This window comes from Otolemur garnettii, unplaced genomic scaffold (assembly GCF_000181295.1).
Source record: "Otolemur garnettii isolate 467f Iridium unplaced genomic scaffold, OtoGar3 scaffold00008, whole genome shotgun sequence".
Classification (NCBI taxonomy): Eukaryota; Metazoa; Chordata; class Mammalia; order Primates; family Galagidae; genus Otolemur; species Otolemur garnettii.
Window position 1 is genome coordinate 24,973,539 of NW_003852403.1, and position 16,405 is coordinate 24,989,943.

The window sequence follows — 16,405 nt, forward strand, 5'->3', positions numbered from 1 at the left end:
AAAAAAAAAAAAAAAAAAAAATACCTGGCTATTTTTAGAGATGGAGTCCTGCTCTTACTCAGGCTGGTCTCAAACTCCTGAGCTCAAGAAGTCCACCTGCCTCAGTCTCTTGGGAGAATGTAAATCTTGAAGAGCTCACTTTCTGGAGGGCTGAAGCAGAAGTAGGACAGATTACCTTGTAGGTGATCATCATAGCCCACACGTATCGAGTGCTTTCTGACAGCCAATCAGTTATCAATGATTTGCATGAAATAGCATATTTAATGCTCACCGGTAACCCAGTAAGGTGGGTATCATGTTTGCCTCTTACTTTACAAATGACAAAACGGTGTCTAGTACTTTCCCAGCACCTCAACTAATGAGTGATGGAGCTGGGATTTGAGCCCAGGCATTTGGCTCGAGGTCTGTGATCATAATCACCTCATCCCACTGCCTTTCTGAGAACTGTACCTACAGGAGTCTGTTTTAATGTATCAGCTGCTGCTTTGCCTAAGTTACAAGAAATATTTATTCAAATGGCCAGTGGTTTCTACAGCTATTTTTGTGGCGAGAGGAGAAAAGAAAAGCCTACATCTGTCCTATGTGAGCACGTCCCCCGTCAGTTCGAGACCTCTTTCTTCCCCAGTGACCCTTCCACGTGATCATTTAATCGTCCTTGTATCATTTCCTCCCGTGTCTTGGTTGATTAGGTTCTAAGACGCCTGATTGTGGCCGCTGGGTCAGATACGCAGCAGGGGGTGCCCACATTCCCAGGGGCATCATGTGCTCCCATGTGCTCAATGTGGGCATGCCTTGGGCCTTCTGTCTGCTGACAGGGTTGGTTACACTGCCCATTTTGGGGGCTCGATTTGTGCTTCTGTGCTACTGCGAGAGCAGTTTCAGAAAGAGGAACTTCGTATAGAGATAAAAAGAAAACGGCACTTCAGAAATTGTTCTGATGTTGGACGCCTTGGCTGCTTTAAAAGACTCCATTTTGCGCCTGCTGTCAACTCCGCTTCACTGTCCACGTTAGGGGTCTTGGATCCCTCCCGTGACTCACTAAGGAAATGCGAAACTGTTGACGTTTTTGTAGTTCAGTAATCAAAAATAATCTGTCAGCTCAACCGCTGAAGAGATGAATTGCCATTGGCTGAAGAGACAACATTGGGGGTAGCAATGTGGGCTCTCTGTCTTTAAAAAAGCTTCCCTTTAAAATTATTTAATATCTCAAACATACAGCCAAGTACAGAGACTATTACGCGGTCCTTCTCCCCACTGCCACGAGACCTCTTTATCACTATGCTTTCTATCCCTCAGACCAGCCATCCTTTTCTTTATATCTCTTTGGCTCTCTTCATTGACTAACCTGACCCCCACTAAGATGAAATGCTGTGAGAACAGAAATTCCTGACCCTTCGGTTTACAGCTCCATCCCCGTTAAGCAGCGTCTGGCGTTATTCTCAGTTTGTATGGCGTATTGCTCAACATTGGCTAAATGAATTTTCCCACGTCTGCTTCATCTTAGGAAGTAGGATATGGTTTGAGGTTCCCTCTCTAACCGTGTACCCTCCCCCGAGTCAAATTTCCCTCCTTCCCTGAGTCCTCAAAAGTATTGTGAATTTGGTGTTTGCAGTTTATGTGCATGTGTTTATTTCTCAGTAAGTGTTTATTTACTTCTACTAGCCAGGGTAGAGTTATTTTGGGTGCACTTAAGAGTTATTTATATGCATATAAAAAGTAGTACAATCTGTCTGATCTACTGTTGAACTGTATGCAGGACTAAGGGACAAACCCAGAAAAATCCTGGTATGAACAGTAAAAAGAATCCCCCCAAACCCTCTTGAAGGAAAATGCCTTGAATAAACGCTGAAACAAGAAACGCAATCCGTGTACCAGACAACAATTAAGTGTTACCATCAAGAGTGAATCTCAATTTTTTAATTAAAGTTTATGAACTAGGTATATTTAATGTGTCTGTGCCAGAAAATGTGCCATGTCTTTTCAGTTTTGTACAAGTAAGTGGCGGGGGTGGGAGGGAAGGATCGTGCTAATTTAATCAAACATACGATCAACCGAGTTTAAATGGCCTACCATTCTCAGTAAAACATTTTTCTTTTCTTTAGTTGAGACGAGAAAAGATTGACCTTGAAAATACATTGGAACAAGAACAAGAAGCACTAGTTAATCGTCTCTGGAAAAGAATGGATAAACTTGAAGCTGAAAAGCGGTGTGTTTAGTCTTCCTGTTCGATACGGGGTGTGTGTATGTGTGTGTGTCTACAGTCCTGTTCTGGATATGACAAGAGATAACGATGGGCATTTTAGCTCCTTGAGTGATGCATATCATTTTAACTTGGCAAAGGGAAACAATGTTGAAAGCCTTCTGTACTGTTCCCATGTTGGTCGCCTCTGTGCTCTGCTATCATATTGTCCCAGCAGAATTTTCGTTCATTCGGCATTACAAGGCTGTGACAGATTTAATCATGGGACCATTGTTCACCTTCACATTCTTTTCAAGGATGGTTGCAATCTCAGCTTTTCACGTTATTGAACTGGCTTCCATCAGTTTGCTTCTGAAATACTAAGGATGTACTGTGTCCTGTTAATTATTACACATTCCTAGGATTTTAATAGGAAAATTATTTGTTTGAAAACCTACAAATCCCTGTATATGTTTAAGGATTCTTTGTGTTAAATATACATAGGCAGGTGTGGGATATCACTCAAAAGCAAATATTTCTTGGACTCCTTTGTGTAAGTTACTGTTAGTCCCTTATTTTCATGCATTGTGTACTTTGGGGGTGGGCGGGAAGAACCTATAAGAATGGCAGGAAAGATCTGTATATAGGATGTGTATATAGGCATAAAAAGTAAGCTTTTAAAAAATATTCATTAGTCCACTTCACCGGGTCTTTTATTTGCTGCCTGGAGTCTTTCTGCCTTAAATATTTGGTTTGGGTGCATATTCATAAATTCTTTTGAGTTCACCTCTAGATTTGCAAAATACAGATAGACCTCATGGCTTTAAGAAAAGTGAAACTTAGAGCTACAGTTACAGGAACTATGCAAGCTATAATTGAATCAGCAATGTTTTGCATTACTGTAGCAATGCTAACAAGTTGAATTATGAAAAGTTATTTTATATAATAAATGTAGAGACCAGTATAATATTTAACATCCTACTTTTCTCAAATTCACTTTAAGCTTGGGCAAACTCAGAGTCGAAAAGTTAAAAATAAAATAAAGTCTAGCAGCTTATAGAAAGGGATGTAGAGATATGTTGCTGGTCAGTCTTCCTTTGCGGAAAGTTATTGGAAGTTTCATATATATATACATATATATATGCACCAAATTATTGAGTTGAACAATAAGAAGTTGTCATTTGGTAGGTCAAAAGCTGTTGAATGTCAATGGTTTATATAATAATTGGTGGAGAGGTGACACCACCAGTTACTAACCCAGTAATTTTGGTTTTCTTTAGTTTTTAACTTTTTAGCTTTGCTATTGCTGGAAGCAAAAGGCGCTCAGTCCTGTTTGCCCTGCCCTTAGAATTGGTTTTACAGGAGGGAATTTTAGAGGTTGAGTCTTTTTATGTGACTTCACCCTCCAAGGAGACTTTTTGTAGTCCGTAAGTTTTAACTCAAAGTGGCAAGAAAGCCAAATCCCTTTAGTATCTCAATGCCCTCAACCCAGTGTATTGAGCGTTTACTCAGCAGATAATTCTGAGTGCCTACTGTATTCCAGACATCTTCATCAGAACCAAATGTTAAATGTTAAGTACAAGTTTTCAGTGTTGCTTAATTACCAGTGGTCATTTAAAAGAGAGTAGATCGTTCAGCTCTGCCTTTGGACTTGAGGTTCGAGGTACGGCCACCAAAGATTGGTATAAAATGGGCAGAGGACAGAGGCGACTCTGTGAAGCCTGGCAATGCACAGGTGCTTGCTTTTAGAACAACCTTGCCAGCTAGTATGTTGTTTTGTCTTTTTCGAGGCAAACTGTTTTTCATTATTGGAATTTTTCTTTTCAATGAAGAATCCTGCAGGAGAAATTAGACCAGCCCGTCTCTGCTCCACCATCGCCCAGGGATATCTCCATGGAGATTGATTCTCCAGAAAACATGATGCGCCACATCAGATTTTTAAAGAACGAAGTGGAGCGGCTGAAGAAGCAACTGAGAGCTGCTCAGCTACAGCGTACGTAGCCTCTCTGGTCATTGGTTCTGTGTGTGGTATTAACATGTTTACCAAATATGGTATATTACCAAATACGTACTGTTGGATTTGTTATAATTCATATTGCGTGTTATTGTTGACACACGTTTACGTAGATTTATCATCCTGGAATACATACATACATTTTTTAAGTATTATAGTAAAGGAAGATTAGAATTTAGAATACTTTCAGAAAATTATTCAGATAATTATTTTGAGTTATTTCAGCAGAGCCCAGAGTCACAAGTAATATTTTTAATCTTCTTCCCCGTGCTCATCTCTAAGATTGTGCTAACAAAAATATTGTCTTAGACTTCCATGCACTTTTGGAATGTTAAGGCACAGAAGAGAATGTTTACCTTCCTTACTACTAAATTTAGTCTCAGCTGACATTTGTTCATGGAATCTGAAAAGTAAATACCTTTGAAATCTGTGCTCCGTGTTTTGGAAGAGGCCAAGATGTTGAGTTGAAGAAGGGAACTAGATTTCTGAATATTTGATCAGGTTCCTGTACATTTTCTTAAGTCTATTTCTGCTTTTTGGCTACTCAGTTTTTTTTTTTTGTTTGTTTGTTTGTTTTTTAAGTAGATAATACAGTAAAAGGTATGTAGTGAAAAAATAAGTCTCCCTTTAACTCCTGGTCTCCAGCCACCCAGTTCCCACAATTAGACACTTTCACCATCTTGGACCAGACATATATATGTATGTACATAAAATTCTTTTATACAAACACACTTGACCCTTAAACAATATGGGTTTAAGCTATGCCGGTCCACTTAATAACCAGATTTTTCTTTAATAATATAGTCAGCTTTCTGTATCTGCAGGTCCCACATTCACAACCAAAGGCAGGTAGAAAAGATAGTATCTGTGGGGTGAGGGTATGGAGTTTGGCTTTTCATGTGTGTGAGTTTCTTGGGGCTGACTGTGGGACTTGACTATGCATGGATATTGGTATACTTGGGTTCCAGGACCAATCCCGTACAGACACTGAGACACGGGTGTAAGCAGCACAGTGAATGTACTCTTCTACACATTTTTCTTTTCACTTACGTCATACAGTTCCCCCTCACTCCCTGTCAGTATATACAGAGCTGCCTCATTCCTTCTTTAAAGGCTGAATAGTATTTTTATGGATATGCCATAATTTAACTAGTCTATTCATAAACCCCCTTGGGTGGTTATCCCACAGCCCCAGTGAATATCTCATATACATGTCTGATGCTTGTGCAAGGGCTTTATTGGGTCAGATGGAATGTGCATTGATGTTTCCCTATTTGAAGCTCATTGCAAGTTCTCATCCAGTTGAGCATCTGAGGTAGTGCATCAAGATCATCCCTGGAACCATTAAGAAGTATGATGTATTAGTTAATTATTTTTGCTATAACATATTACCACAAACTTGGTGGCTCAAAATGGTACAGATGTATTATCTTCTAGAGATCGGAAGTCTAAAATGAGACTTGCTGAACTAAAATCAAGGTGTATGCAGGGCTGCGTTCTTTCTGAGGCTGTAAGAGAGACTGTTTCTTTGCCTTTTTTGGCCTTAGGGGGCTGCCTATTGTCCTTGGCTCCTGGTCCCTTCCAGTGAGTCACTCCCACCTGTCTCCTTTCACTCTGACTCCTCTGCCTCCCATAGGATCCTTATGACTATGTCAGGTCCCCTAGTGATCCAAGACAATCTTCCCATCTCAAGGTCTTTAACTCTGTGCCATCTGTGAAGACCCTGTTGTCATCATGTGTAGTCATAACATGTGCCGGATTTGGGGATATCATGTGGATTTCTTTAGGGGACCATCACTCTAACACCATCCGGGTTTCTGGGCTTTCTCCAGGGGGAACGCCTGGTTCTCAGCCAGGTCCTCTGAATTTTTTTTTTTTTAATTACAAGTCGGTTGATAACTACTGTATGCATGTATATTCCATGAAAACAAACGAGATGAAGCAGAGGCTTCTCAAAATCTTACTTGAGAATGCTTTGGAGGTTTTTGCTGTGTTAGGCAGACGGGTCTCTTTGAGCAGCTTTCTGAACTCTGGCCCGTGTCACCGTGTTACATTCATCTTTCTCACTTATACTTGCTTTGTTGTGCCCCAAGCAAAATCTCTGGAAGAAACTTGGCAAGAATTTTTTGTTCTTACTACTTGTTCATTTGGCTCTGTCTGGATTTAAAGAGAATAACGATCCCAAGTGCCATTTGGTTTTGCGAGGACAGAGAAAGCTGACCTGAAGAAGCCGCAAGTGGCACTTAGCTGATTGTACTAGTGTAGGCTGAGCTTAGAGCAGCGGTTCTCAACCTTCCTATGCTGCGACGCTATGATACAGTTCCTCATGTTGTGGTGACCCCCCCCACCATAACATTTTCATTGCTACTTCATTTTATGGTTGGGGGTCACCACAACATGAGGAACTGTATTAAAGGGTCATGGCAATGGGAAGGTTAAGAATCACTGGCTTAGGGGGTGCGTTAATGGCTTTTCCTCATGCACCTGCATCATTCCCCTTGGGTAAGATGATCTGTACCTTCTTTGGATACAGCTGTGGCAGGTGGCTCCTCACCTGCCAAGCCCAGCTGTACCTGAACTTGAACCTCTCTCTCAGTAGTCCTCAGCAGTGGTTAAACATTGGTATCCTTTGTGGAGCTCTTCATATATTGGTGGCTAGGCCTCTTCTCAGGTGTTCTGCTTCAGTTGGTTTGGGTTGGAGTCTGGCATTGGTATATAAACTTGAAAACAAAAAAGTGGGCAGCTCAGCTTTAGATCATTTGGGAGCCACTTGTTTTGACACAGTTTCTGATACCTTTGAGTGAACACAGTAGGTCCTCACTTGACATTGTCCCTGGGTTCTTGGGAACTGCAACTTCGAGCAAAATTACATGCTGTATAACCAAACCAGTTTTATCATAGATTAGTTGATACAAATGAGAATTAGGTTCCTGCCACATGCATGTATTGTTTCACTTAAAGTCAGTTTCCAGGAACTTACGGACAACGTTAAGTGAGGACCTACTTACTATACAGAGAGATGGCTGAAGATAGGGAGGTAGGAGCCATGGTACCTGAGTACTAGGGAACTGTAAGTACAAGAGAAGGGAGGATGACCCATGGGAGTACATGCAGTCAGGTGTGGCAGTGTGGCACAGGGCACCGGAGGAATGCCATGAAGTCAGCAGTCTGTGCCTGGTTCTGACACCAGAGGTGCTGGACCTGGTCCCATCTTTATGCCTCTGGCTTCTAGGTTAACTGCTGAATTGCCAGGAAGTTTCCCCAGCTGGTCACTTCAGGTAGTATTTTCATCTTACAGATTATTGTTTAAGGATCTACTTGCTGAGTCCCCATCGCTAAATGATTGCCATTGGAGGAGACAGTGTTTCCTCTGAAGTTATTCTTGGAGCCTCATGATTTCTCAATTCTGCAAAGGATTTTGTGTCACTCGCTAGCACCCTACAAGGCATTAGGAGATTCCTATTATGGAAAAGAAAGTCAACTTGCTCTGGGAGTTTCCCTTCTGCAAACAGTGAATATCCCCAAGGGGCCCAAATCTAGCGCTTCCTGTAGAGTTAAGTGAAAAATTCTGCATGCTTGCATATTTGGGATGAAATAATTTAAATCGTTTATATTAAAAGTGTACTTTACAAATATTTTCCCAGCATGCCTTCAATTAAAGAGATTTTTGTGTCTGGATTAGACAGCAGGGTTTCTGACTGAATTGAAAACAGCCAAGGGATTTAGTGTTTAGTGCAAATAAGTGTTTAATAATTTTGGTATTTTTTTCTTTCAATTTATAAAATAAGGATATTTTAGAACTGTTAGATATCCTGCTGTCTTGGAAATTACTGAGGACGTCTCAGAATTCATTATTTGCTGAAAGTCCATACCTTTATAGAGTTGCTTAAAACTGAAACTAATTAGACAGACACAGAAAGTTGAAATAGGGTCACAAGTTGAAATAGTGTCATTTAGTGGGAGAAAAATGCCCACTGTGGCATCCAGCTCCTGCCCTCTTTCTTAAATTTTGGTCTAGGTAGCAATGTGGAGAGCAACCTGTAGGAAACTCTTAGATGTGCTCGTGGCTGCTCTGAATTTATAGCTGTTTTTCGGAAAATGATAGAGTATGGAGATTTTACTTTTCCCAAGTTCATTGACCGAGGCAAGAAAAAGGAAGGAAGCCAGAGCTGGGAGGATGCTGAGTTTTATATTAAGGTTACATTGGTTCCTTGGTAACAACAGATAAGCCAGAAAGCGGTGGCGGAAGACAGGTGTCGCCTTTCATTGGAAGGATGTGGCCTGTGCCCCAGAATCCTTTGAAGAGTTACCGCAGAAGGGCAGAAGCGGCGATAGGTCCAGGGAACTTCCGTAATAAAGGAGACTCAGCAACCCCATAAAGATGGCAGTTCCCCCTTTCAGATTCTGGGGAAGGGAACGGCTCAGCCTGAGTCCAACATCTAGCTGCAGAGTTAGTCAGTGCTGCCGTGGAGGACAGCCGCCACAGCAGCTCCTGAGGCAGGAGGATTCATCAAAAGCAAGACGCCCTCCCAAGAGGTACAGACTGGATACAGGTCTTTACCTGCCGTCAGCCTCAGGTTGGGTGCATGTCAGGGCAACAGAGTTGTGTACACACCACCAGTTACTCGCTAGAAATGTTAACACATTGACTGCCACACTGGGAAAAAAAGCTTTTCCTTGGGCCATGGTATTTTTAGGTTAGGATAGGTTAGGAGATATGTGAATTGTATATGCTTCACAAGGCCCAGGGCTGAAAACTGGCATAACTTAAATACAACTCACGTGGTAGTTAATGTAAAGTGAATTTCTGTTCTCATAAACAGAGTGTTAACTGTTCCCACATGTGTTCCTCTGGTGCAGCGGCTCTGAGCTGCCAGCACTGTGCACGGTGGACACGCTGACGAGCGAGACAGGCTTCCTTAGGTGACTCACGGTGTCTGGAGGTGAGAGGCTGCCAAACTGGTGCGCGGAGAGGAGGCTGGGGGCAGAATCTGGGCTCTGTCCTCTCCCAGCTCCAGCTCTGAGAGCGGCTCCTTCCAGCCTCAGCTACAGATCCAGCCTTTCTCTCCCATTGAAAAAGTGCAAGTGTGTGGGAGTGAAGGTGCCTAACCTGCCAGCACTGCCTTCTGTCCTTTTTCCTAAAGGAGAGTCATTGATAAACTTTGATACTTGGAATAAACTTCAAATCCTAATCGCTTGTCTTAACAGTTCCTTCTGTCTATGGCTTAGAGACTGAACTCAGGTCTCCTTTTTTAAGATTGGGTATGGTGGCATGACACGTGATTTAATTGATAACACTGGCTTTTCAGATTCAGAGAAAATGGCACAGTATCTGGAGGAGGAACGTCACATGAGGGAAGAGAACTTGAGGCTGCAGAGGAAGCTGCAGAGGGAGATGGAGAGAAGAGAAGCCCTCTGTCGACAGCTCTCCGAGAGCGAGTCCAGCCTGGAAATGGATGACGAAAGGTGTCTGCATGCGCTATGAGCCTTTTGTGTGTCTTTTTTAAAGACTTATCTTTGCACCCTGTTAGATGGAGAAGGAGATGGCTTAAGTATTTGATGAAAAGCACTGCAGTAAAGTAGGTGCTGAGAAGGGGATATAAAGAAGATTGAATATTTTCTTTACACTCAGAAAGAAGAAAAAAAAAACTTGTCTCTCTAATATTATTTGGTGGGAAGAGAGATGGAGGCAGGGCTTGCATTTGTTACTGAATTAGTCTAATCCTGTGTTCTGAGAACATATTAATTCCTACACTGTGTATGGATGAGCAAGCTGTCGTGTAGCTTAAAGAAACAAATATATGCATAATCAAAAAGAACTAGCAGGAGGCAGGTAGACGTTGAAATACCAAGGAGTTGCCATAACACAATAACTTGTGAGTCTTTCAGTTGCTTTCAAAAACTAGAACTAATGCAACTGTTCAAGCTCATGCATTGTTGAACCCCCGTCTAGCCCTCCTGTGAATGGGCTGGAATAAGTGTTCACTAGAGGAAATGGCTTTGGCATTTGCCTCTTATCCAGATCTCTCTTTTCCTCCTCTTCCAAACATGGGAATAAGGTGGTTGTTAAGGTGAGCAACAAATATAAATAGAAAAAAATTATTCAGCCAGCAGAAAACCCAACAGTTGGGGAATTAGGCTTTCTCGGAACCAGAGCATATCTGCAGGGAGATCCCTCATTCTTATATCAGGGATGTGCTGGCCTTATGTGGGCCATACCCCACCGTAAGAGGCAAGACCGAGGATCCGTGGGACGCCACAACCCCCACCAGGTCTGAGCACCCAGTGTCTGAAAGCAGTGTCTGCTAATGCCAGTGGCAGGTGGTATTCTTGATGCCAAAACATGTCCCCAAACATGTAGGCAGTATAACACCTGTTTTCTATCATGGGATAGATCTTGAGGGCTAACAAAATATTTTGATGAGTTTGCTATGGACAGTGGTATTACTGTTTTAAGAAAAATGTAAAATTTTTTCTGTAATTGGAAGTCTATATTTTTGTATTGAGGAAAAACAATTACAAAGACAATAACAGGTTATCCAGTTTTCAGTATGTGTTTATCCTTCTTCATTGGAAAACAAGGATTATTTCTTAAAAGTGTATTATGAACCCTCTAAACGCCATTATCTTCTGAGAACCATTTGACTTACAGACATAAGCGAGAATACTAAATGGCTTATTAACTATTTCATTAACTACCTTAACACCCAGAATACACCATATACATCATCTTATACCCAATTTTGGGTTAGCCACACTCTAAGGGATAATTCTTGCTAATTACTGTGATAATAGTGAAGCTACTTCAGGCTTTCAAATAACTTTTTTTCCAGAACTTGTATTCACTGTAGAAGGTTTGCCTGATTTTATAGCTCAGATTATCCCAGGTAGAATACGGCTGTCCGATAAGTACTTCTCTGTGTACTAGGAATGATAGAAGGAAAAAAAGGAGAAAGAGAATAGAAGTCCCACCCTGTGCCACTGTGGTGGGCTTAGTGGTGGATATCTAGCTGACAGATAGATGTCAAATTAGGGAGTCTGCCTTTGTTCAAGTTGAATAAACCTGTTTGGGATATCTGTTAAAGTTCCTCCCATTCCTAAACTGATGAACTCCAGGCCAAGATCTTCCCTGGGATAAAGGTATAAGCACATACGCCCGTGAGGACAGTTTATCAGGAAGCTTCTCAAGCAGACGTTTCTCTGCCTCAGCCCTCTGTGCTTGGTTCACAGAGCGAAAGCTGATGTTCCCGATGATGACACTTCAGCATTCTCAGGTCTGGTGTGACTTCCGAATCCAGGAAGAAGTCAGACTTGGCACCATGTGGCTAAGTGTGACTCTGTAGGTGCTCAGTACTCCTGTCTTTTGTCAAATTCTGTTAAGTGACTATCATTTCAGCAAGGCTTGTTTGTAAACAGTTGATGTTTGGTTCACAGGAATATGTGTCATTAAGCTTTGGTTTGATGTCCTGAATCTCAGAGGGCTTGCTTGGGTTTGAGTTTCAAATAACAATTTAAAGGAGCAGTTAAAATGTGGGCATCTTTGTAGCTCTCAGGACAATGGAGGTGAATTTCTGCATTGCTGTTTTGTGATGGAAAAAGGCTGGACCTCTGTTGTACAGCATAGTTCTATCACCAGGCCTCATCCTGAGCCAAACCTGTGCCCCTGTGGAATAAGGTTTGTCAAACCCAACTCAGGAGTTCATTTTTATAAATGCCTCCTAGCTGCAGCATCACTCTCTCAACATTGAGGATTTTGACCTCAAGATGCGCACCCCAAAATCTTCTTATAAAAACTCTGATAAGGACTGTGTAAATGGAGGTGGTTCTGATCATTCCTCCTCTCTCCTCTTAGGTATTTTAATGAGATGTCTGCACAAGGATTAAGACCTCGCACTGTGTCCAGCCCAATCCCTTACACACCTTCTCCAAGTTCAAGCAGGCCTATATCACCCGGTGAGTACATGCCTTTGGCTGTTTGAGTGACTGATTTGTGGTGCATTTATTAGGAAACCCTGATTAAGTTCCATTCTAGCATATAAACATCTTATAAACAGAAAATGATTGTGCTTTTCAAAAACAAGTCACTGTCAAGGCTAAGAGTCTTAGCTTGAAAATTTTAAACATAAATGCTATGTAGTGCTAGCATTTTTTTTTTTTAACCTTAAAGGAATTTGACTTCCAAACACCTTTTTAAAAAGACTTATCTTTGACTATGATTTTAAGAGCTGACAGACGGACAAAGCCTCGGGTAGGTTTCCAAAATGCATCACAGCCCATCTTTTGTAGGTTCTTTTACTATATTCTTCATACGTTATCTCATTTTTATAGTCAGAATAATTAACGTAGGCATCATGTTTTCCGTGTTAAAATGAGGAAACAGCAATTCGCTAACTACTGGTAACACAGCCAGGAAATGGCAAGGCAGGGTGTTTCTGTTGCCAAAGTAGGGTGTGTCTTTCCAGCACGAGCTGCCTCCTAATATTTCTAGTGATTGGTGAGTGGGACCGGGCCCCACGAGGCAGGCTGTATAAGAAGGAGCAATCTTCCATCAGGCAGTCAGCTCTGGCTTTGCTCTCAGAAGCCTTTTCTTCAAAGGCTTGCTTGTCTGCATCTGACCCCAAAAACTCTCTCTCTGAGGTCTCTGGCTCAGTACCAGCGCTGCGTGGGGCTCTCAGTCCAGGAGGGCGATTAAATGATGCAGCCAGGGAGAAAGAGGAAACAGAGGGAGGGGATGGGTGGCCAGCTGAGTAGGGAGGCGGGGACGGGGGGGAAGAAAAGGTGGCAGGCCAAAGGATTGCATCTTGTGACCGAAATGAGGAGACTGATTTTCTTGTGCTTGCTGGTAAACAGATTTTCAACAGAGTTGGCGGAAAAAGCGTGGGGGTGAGGAGGGGTGACAGAGGCACTTTGCAGCAGAGCAAAGCAACTGTTTTGAAGGGTGGCAGCATAATACCAGTTCCATAAAGTAAAACAGCTTCATCTTAGGGTGACAGCATTTTATTTTGTTAATAATTAAAATGAGGGAAGCCCTTAGGGTTCATAAAAGGGAAAAGTGTGAAACAGAAGTGTAGAAATGGTTTGGTTTTGTTGGTTTAGGATCTAGCCCAGCACTGTGCTGCTGTGACTGCTTTTTTTTTTTTTTCTTCTCAAGAGGAGGCAATCAAAAGATCAAGTTCAGCACAAAAGCGGAAGCCTTTGGACTGTTAGTCCAACATGCTCTCTAGTATCGAGGGTAGGAGGGGCTGATTACAGACCAGAGGATTATCCTGGGTCAAGGGTGTGATCATCACCCCTTGTTCTTCCCAAAAGGATGCTCCTGAATCTTGTTTCACCTACCCTCCAGTGGCCTTAAGTCTATGCAGAAGCTTCTCTTCCTAGCTGCCTGTCAGTTTTCCCAAAATAGCACTTGAGTTTCATTACCATGATAAAGGTCTTTTTTGCCTTCTGATTTATTGATGGGAAAGGAAGTTGTGAGCCAGGAAGAAGCAAGATGGAGGTCATTTTGTAGTTGATGGTGATGCTGATTCACGGTATAATTTAATATCGTTAGATCTATTTCAAACTAAAGAGATCCTTAGAGGCGTGTAATTTTCAGTTTGATTAAAAGGAATGTTACAATCATTGAAAAAGGAAAAAAAATGTCACACCCTGTTTGGAAATATTACTTCTATTATGGCAAATATCTGTAGGAAAATCTTGGATTCCATTTATGTAACTTCGATTTTCCTTGCCCCTGCAAAGGAACCACCTCCATAAAGTGTGGGCCTCGCTTGGATGGGCAAACTATTTGATTTTCTTTAAGATATGTAATAACACCTAGATTTTTTTTTCTTTCAGCTAGCCTAAATGAGAGTATTTTTATCCAACTTCAAGTTCAATAATAGCTTCAGAGTAGATTTTTTGTCTCCTGTTTGGCAACAGGACTACTCCATTCTGATCTAGTCAGTGCTATACAAAGGTCACTCAAACCTGAATAATCCAGTTTTCTTTTCACTTTAGGTTTTATTGGAAGAATTTGCAGTTCCCAATATTAAGAATATCTAATCACTCCCTTAGTGGAAATGTGCTCTTTGGATAGTGTTCATCATAGTAAACATTTTGGCTCCTCTTCTTCCCTTTTCATCTTTGGCTAACATCGGGAATCTTGCATTTTCAGTGTATTTCAGTTTTTTAAATATTTCAATTGAAGTATTTTACCTCCGATTTCACAATTTGATTAAAAGATACATAGCTTAGAACTTAAGAAACATCCTTTTGATTATATGTGGATTTCCGTATGTGAATTACATTTGGGATGAGTGTTACTTTCAACAGGTCTTTTTCAGGTTGTCCATTACTTTTTGCAGCCTAAGAAAAGGACATTCCCAGCTAGCATGTTTTGATGTGTCTAAATCAGGGATAGACAACAATGTAGGTCTGCACCCTAATAGCAGTGAGCATACTTGATACCCAGATCTTGGTTTCTAATTCCATTCCAGTTTTTTAAAACTGGGGTTACTTAGAGAAATTAATGTTTCCGGGGCAGAGTGTACAAGATTAGCCTGCGACATCTTATTGTACGAGAAAGGGAGTGTTGAGAAAACTAAATAATGGGGGTATGTCAAAGGATAAAAGAGCTTCCAAACACCAAAATTGGGACAACTTGAACAATAAAGAAATATTGTAATATTTGATTATAATAGAAACATAAAACAAATGTCCTAAATCTACACTGATTGAATAAATGAAGATGGGAGAAGAGAAAAATGTGCTGGAAAGAATTCCAGGTAGGGCCAGCCGGGCATGGTGGCTCATGCTTGTAATCCTAGCACTGTGGGAGGCCAAGGTGGGTGGATTGCCTGGGCTCAGGAGTTCAGACCAGCCAGAGCAAAAGTGAGACCACGTCTCTAAAAAAGCTGGGCATTGTGGTGGGCACCTGTAGTCATAGCTACTTGGGAGGCTGAATCAAGAGAATCACTTGAGCCCAAGAGTTTGAGATTGCTGTGAGCTATGATGCTACAGCACTCTACCGAGGGTAACAAAATAAGAGTCTGTCTCCAAAAAAAATTGCAAATAATATATGTGGATACTTCATCCTTGAGGAGTTGGAAATAACGCTGTACTCTGTAAGTGTGATGAGGTACAATATTTAGAGGTCAAGTGTAGTAGGAAATCCTGGCAAAGGAGACCAGGAAGCAGCTGCCAGAAATGTGGAGAGGAAATGAGTACACAGTGTCACTAAATCAAGACAAAGTGTTTCAATAAGAAGGGAGTGGCCAGCTGTGTCAGCTGCAAGGTCACGTAGAAGCAGGAGGAGAGACTGGCAGTTGCAACTAGGAACTCAGAACTCACTCCTGACCTTAGATCAATTTTTATGAAGGGACAGAAACCAGATGAGGGAGACTTAAAGAAGAAACTGTATCTAATGTATTCAAATTTTTAGAGGGTGTTTTCATATATGATGTATAAAATGTTTAAAGAGAAAAAAGGTATGTGTCTTTGTTTTCAATCCCTCCCCCCCTTTTAAGATAGTCTGACTCTTCACTCCAGGCAGAGTGCACTGGTGTCATCATAGCTCACTGCCGTCTCCAACTCTTAGGCTCAACTGATCATTCTGCCTCCCAAGTGGCTGGGACTACAGCTGCATTACAGGACCCCTGGCTAGTTTTTGTATTTTTGGTAAAGACGGGGTTACTTAGAGAAATTAATATTTCTAGGGCAGAAACATTCTCCAGCTTACTTGAACTCCTGAGCTCAAGTGATGATCCACCTACCTCAGCCTCTCTGAGTGCTAGGATTACAGGCATGAGCCACTATACTTGGCCCACAGACATGAGCCACTATGCTTGGCCCAAAATTATTTTTGTTAGCAAAGAGATATTAAAGAAAAAATCAAGGCAATCAGAGGGTACAAAGTAGCAGAAGTAAAATCATCCAGCATTCTTTGATCCAACGGCAGTGTCAATGTTTTAGTGTTTTCACGTGTTTCATCTCCCTACCCCTGCACCTTGCAATTTTCTTTTTGGTAGTTGATTTTATACATATTATGAAATACTTCTGTATCTTGCTGTATTTTGGTTGATTTTTTTTTTCTGATCATGAATTGCCTTTAATTATATTTTAAATTTGCAGTCTTTACCTTAACAGTGAAATAGTAAAATAAATCTTTAAATTTTTGCTTTAGTTAATGCATTTCCATATCAAAACAAGAGGCATTTATTCCAGCAACGGTT

General features: G+C 41.4%; 1 protein-coding gene across 1 annotated transcript in view; it reads left to right on the plus strand.

Annotated features, from left to right (window-relative positions):
* The window catches only part of CCDC6 (coiled-coil domain containing 6), a 118,675-nt gene that overhangs the window by 86,288 nt on the left and 15,982 nt on the right, over positions 1 to 16,405 (plus strand). Inside the window, exons 4-7 of the mRNA XM_003783639.2 lie at positions 2,103 to 2,206; positions 4,012 to 4,172; positions 9,503 to 9,659; positions 12,046 to 12,146. Of these exons, the coding sequence (XP_003783687.1) occupies positions 2,103 to 2,206; positions 4,012 to 4,172; positions 9,503 to 9,659; positions 12,046 to 12,146 (523 nt within the window). The remainder of the gene's footprint in view (positions 1 to 2,102; positions 2,207 to 4,011; positions 4,173 to 9,502; positions 9,660 to 12,045; positions 12,147 to 16,405) is intronic.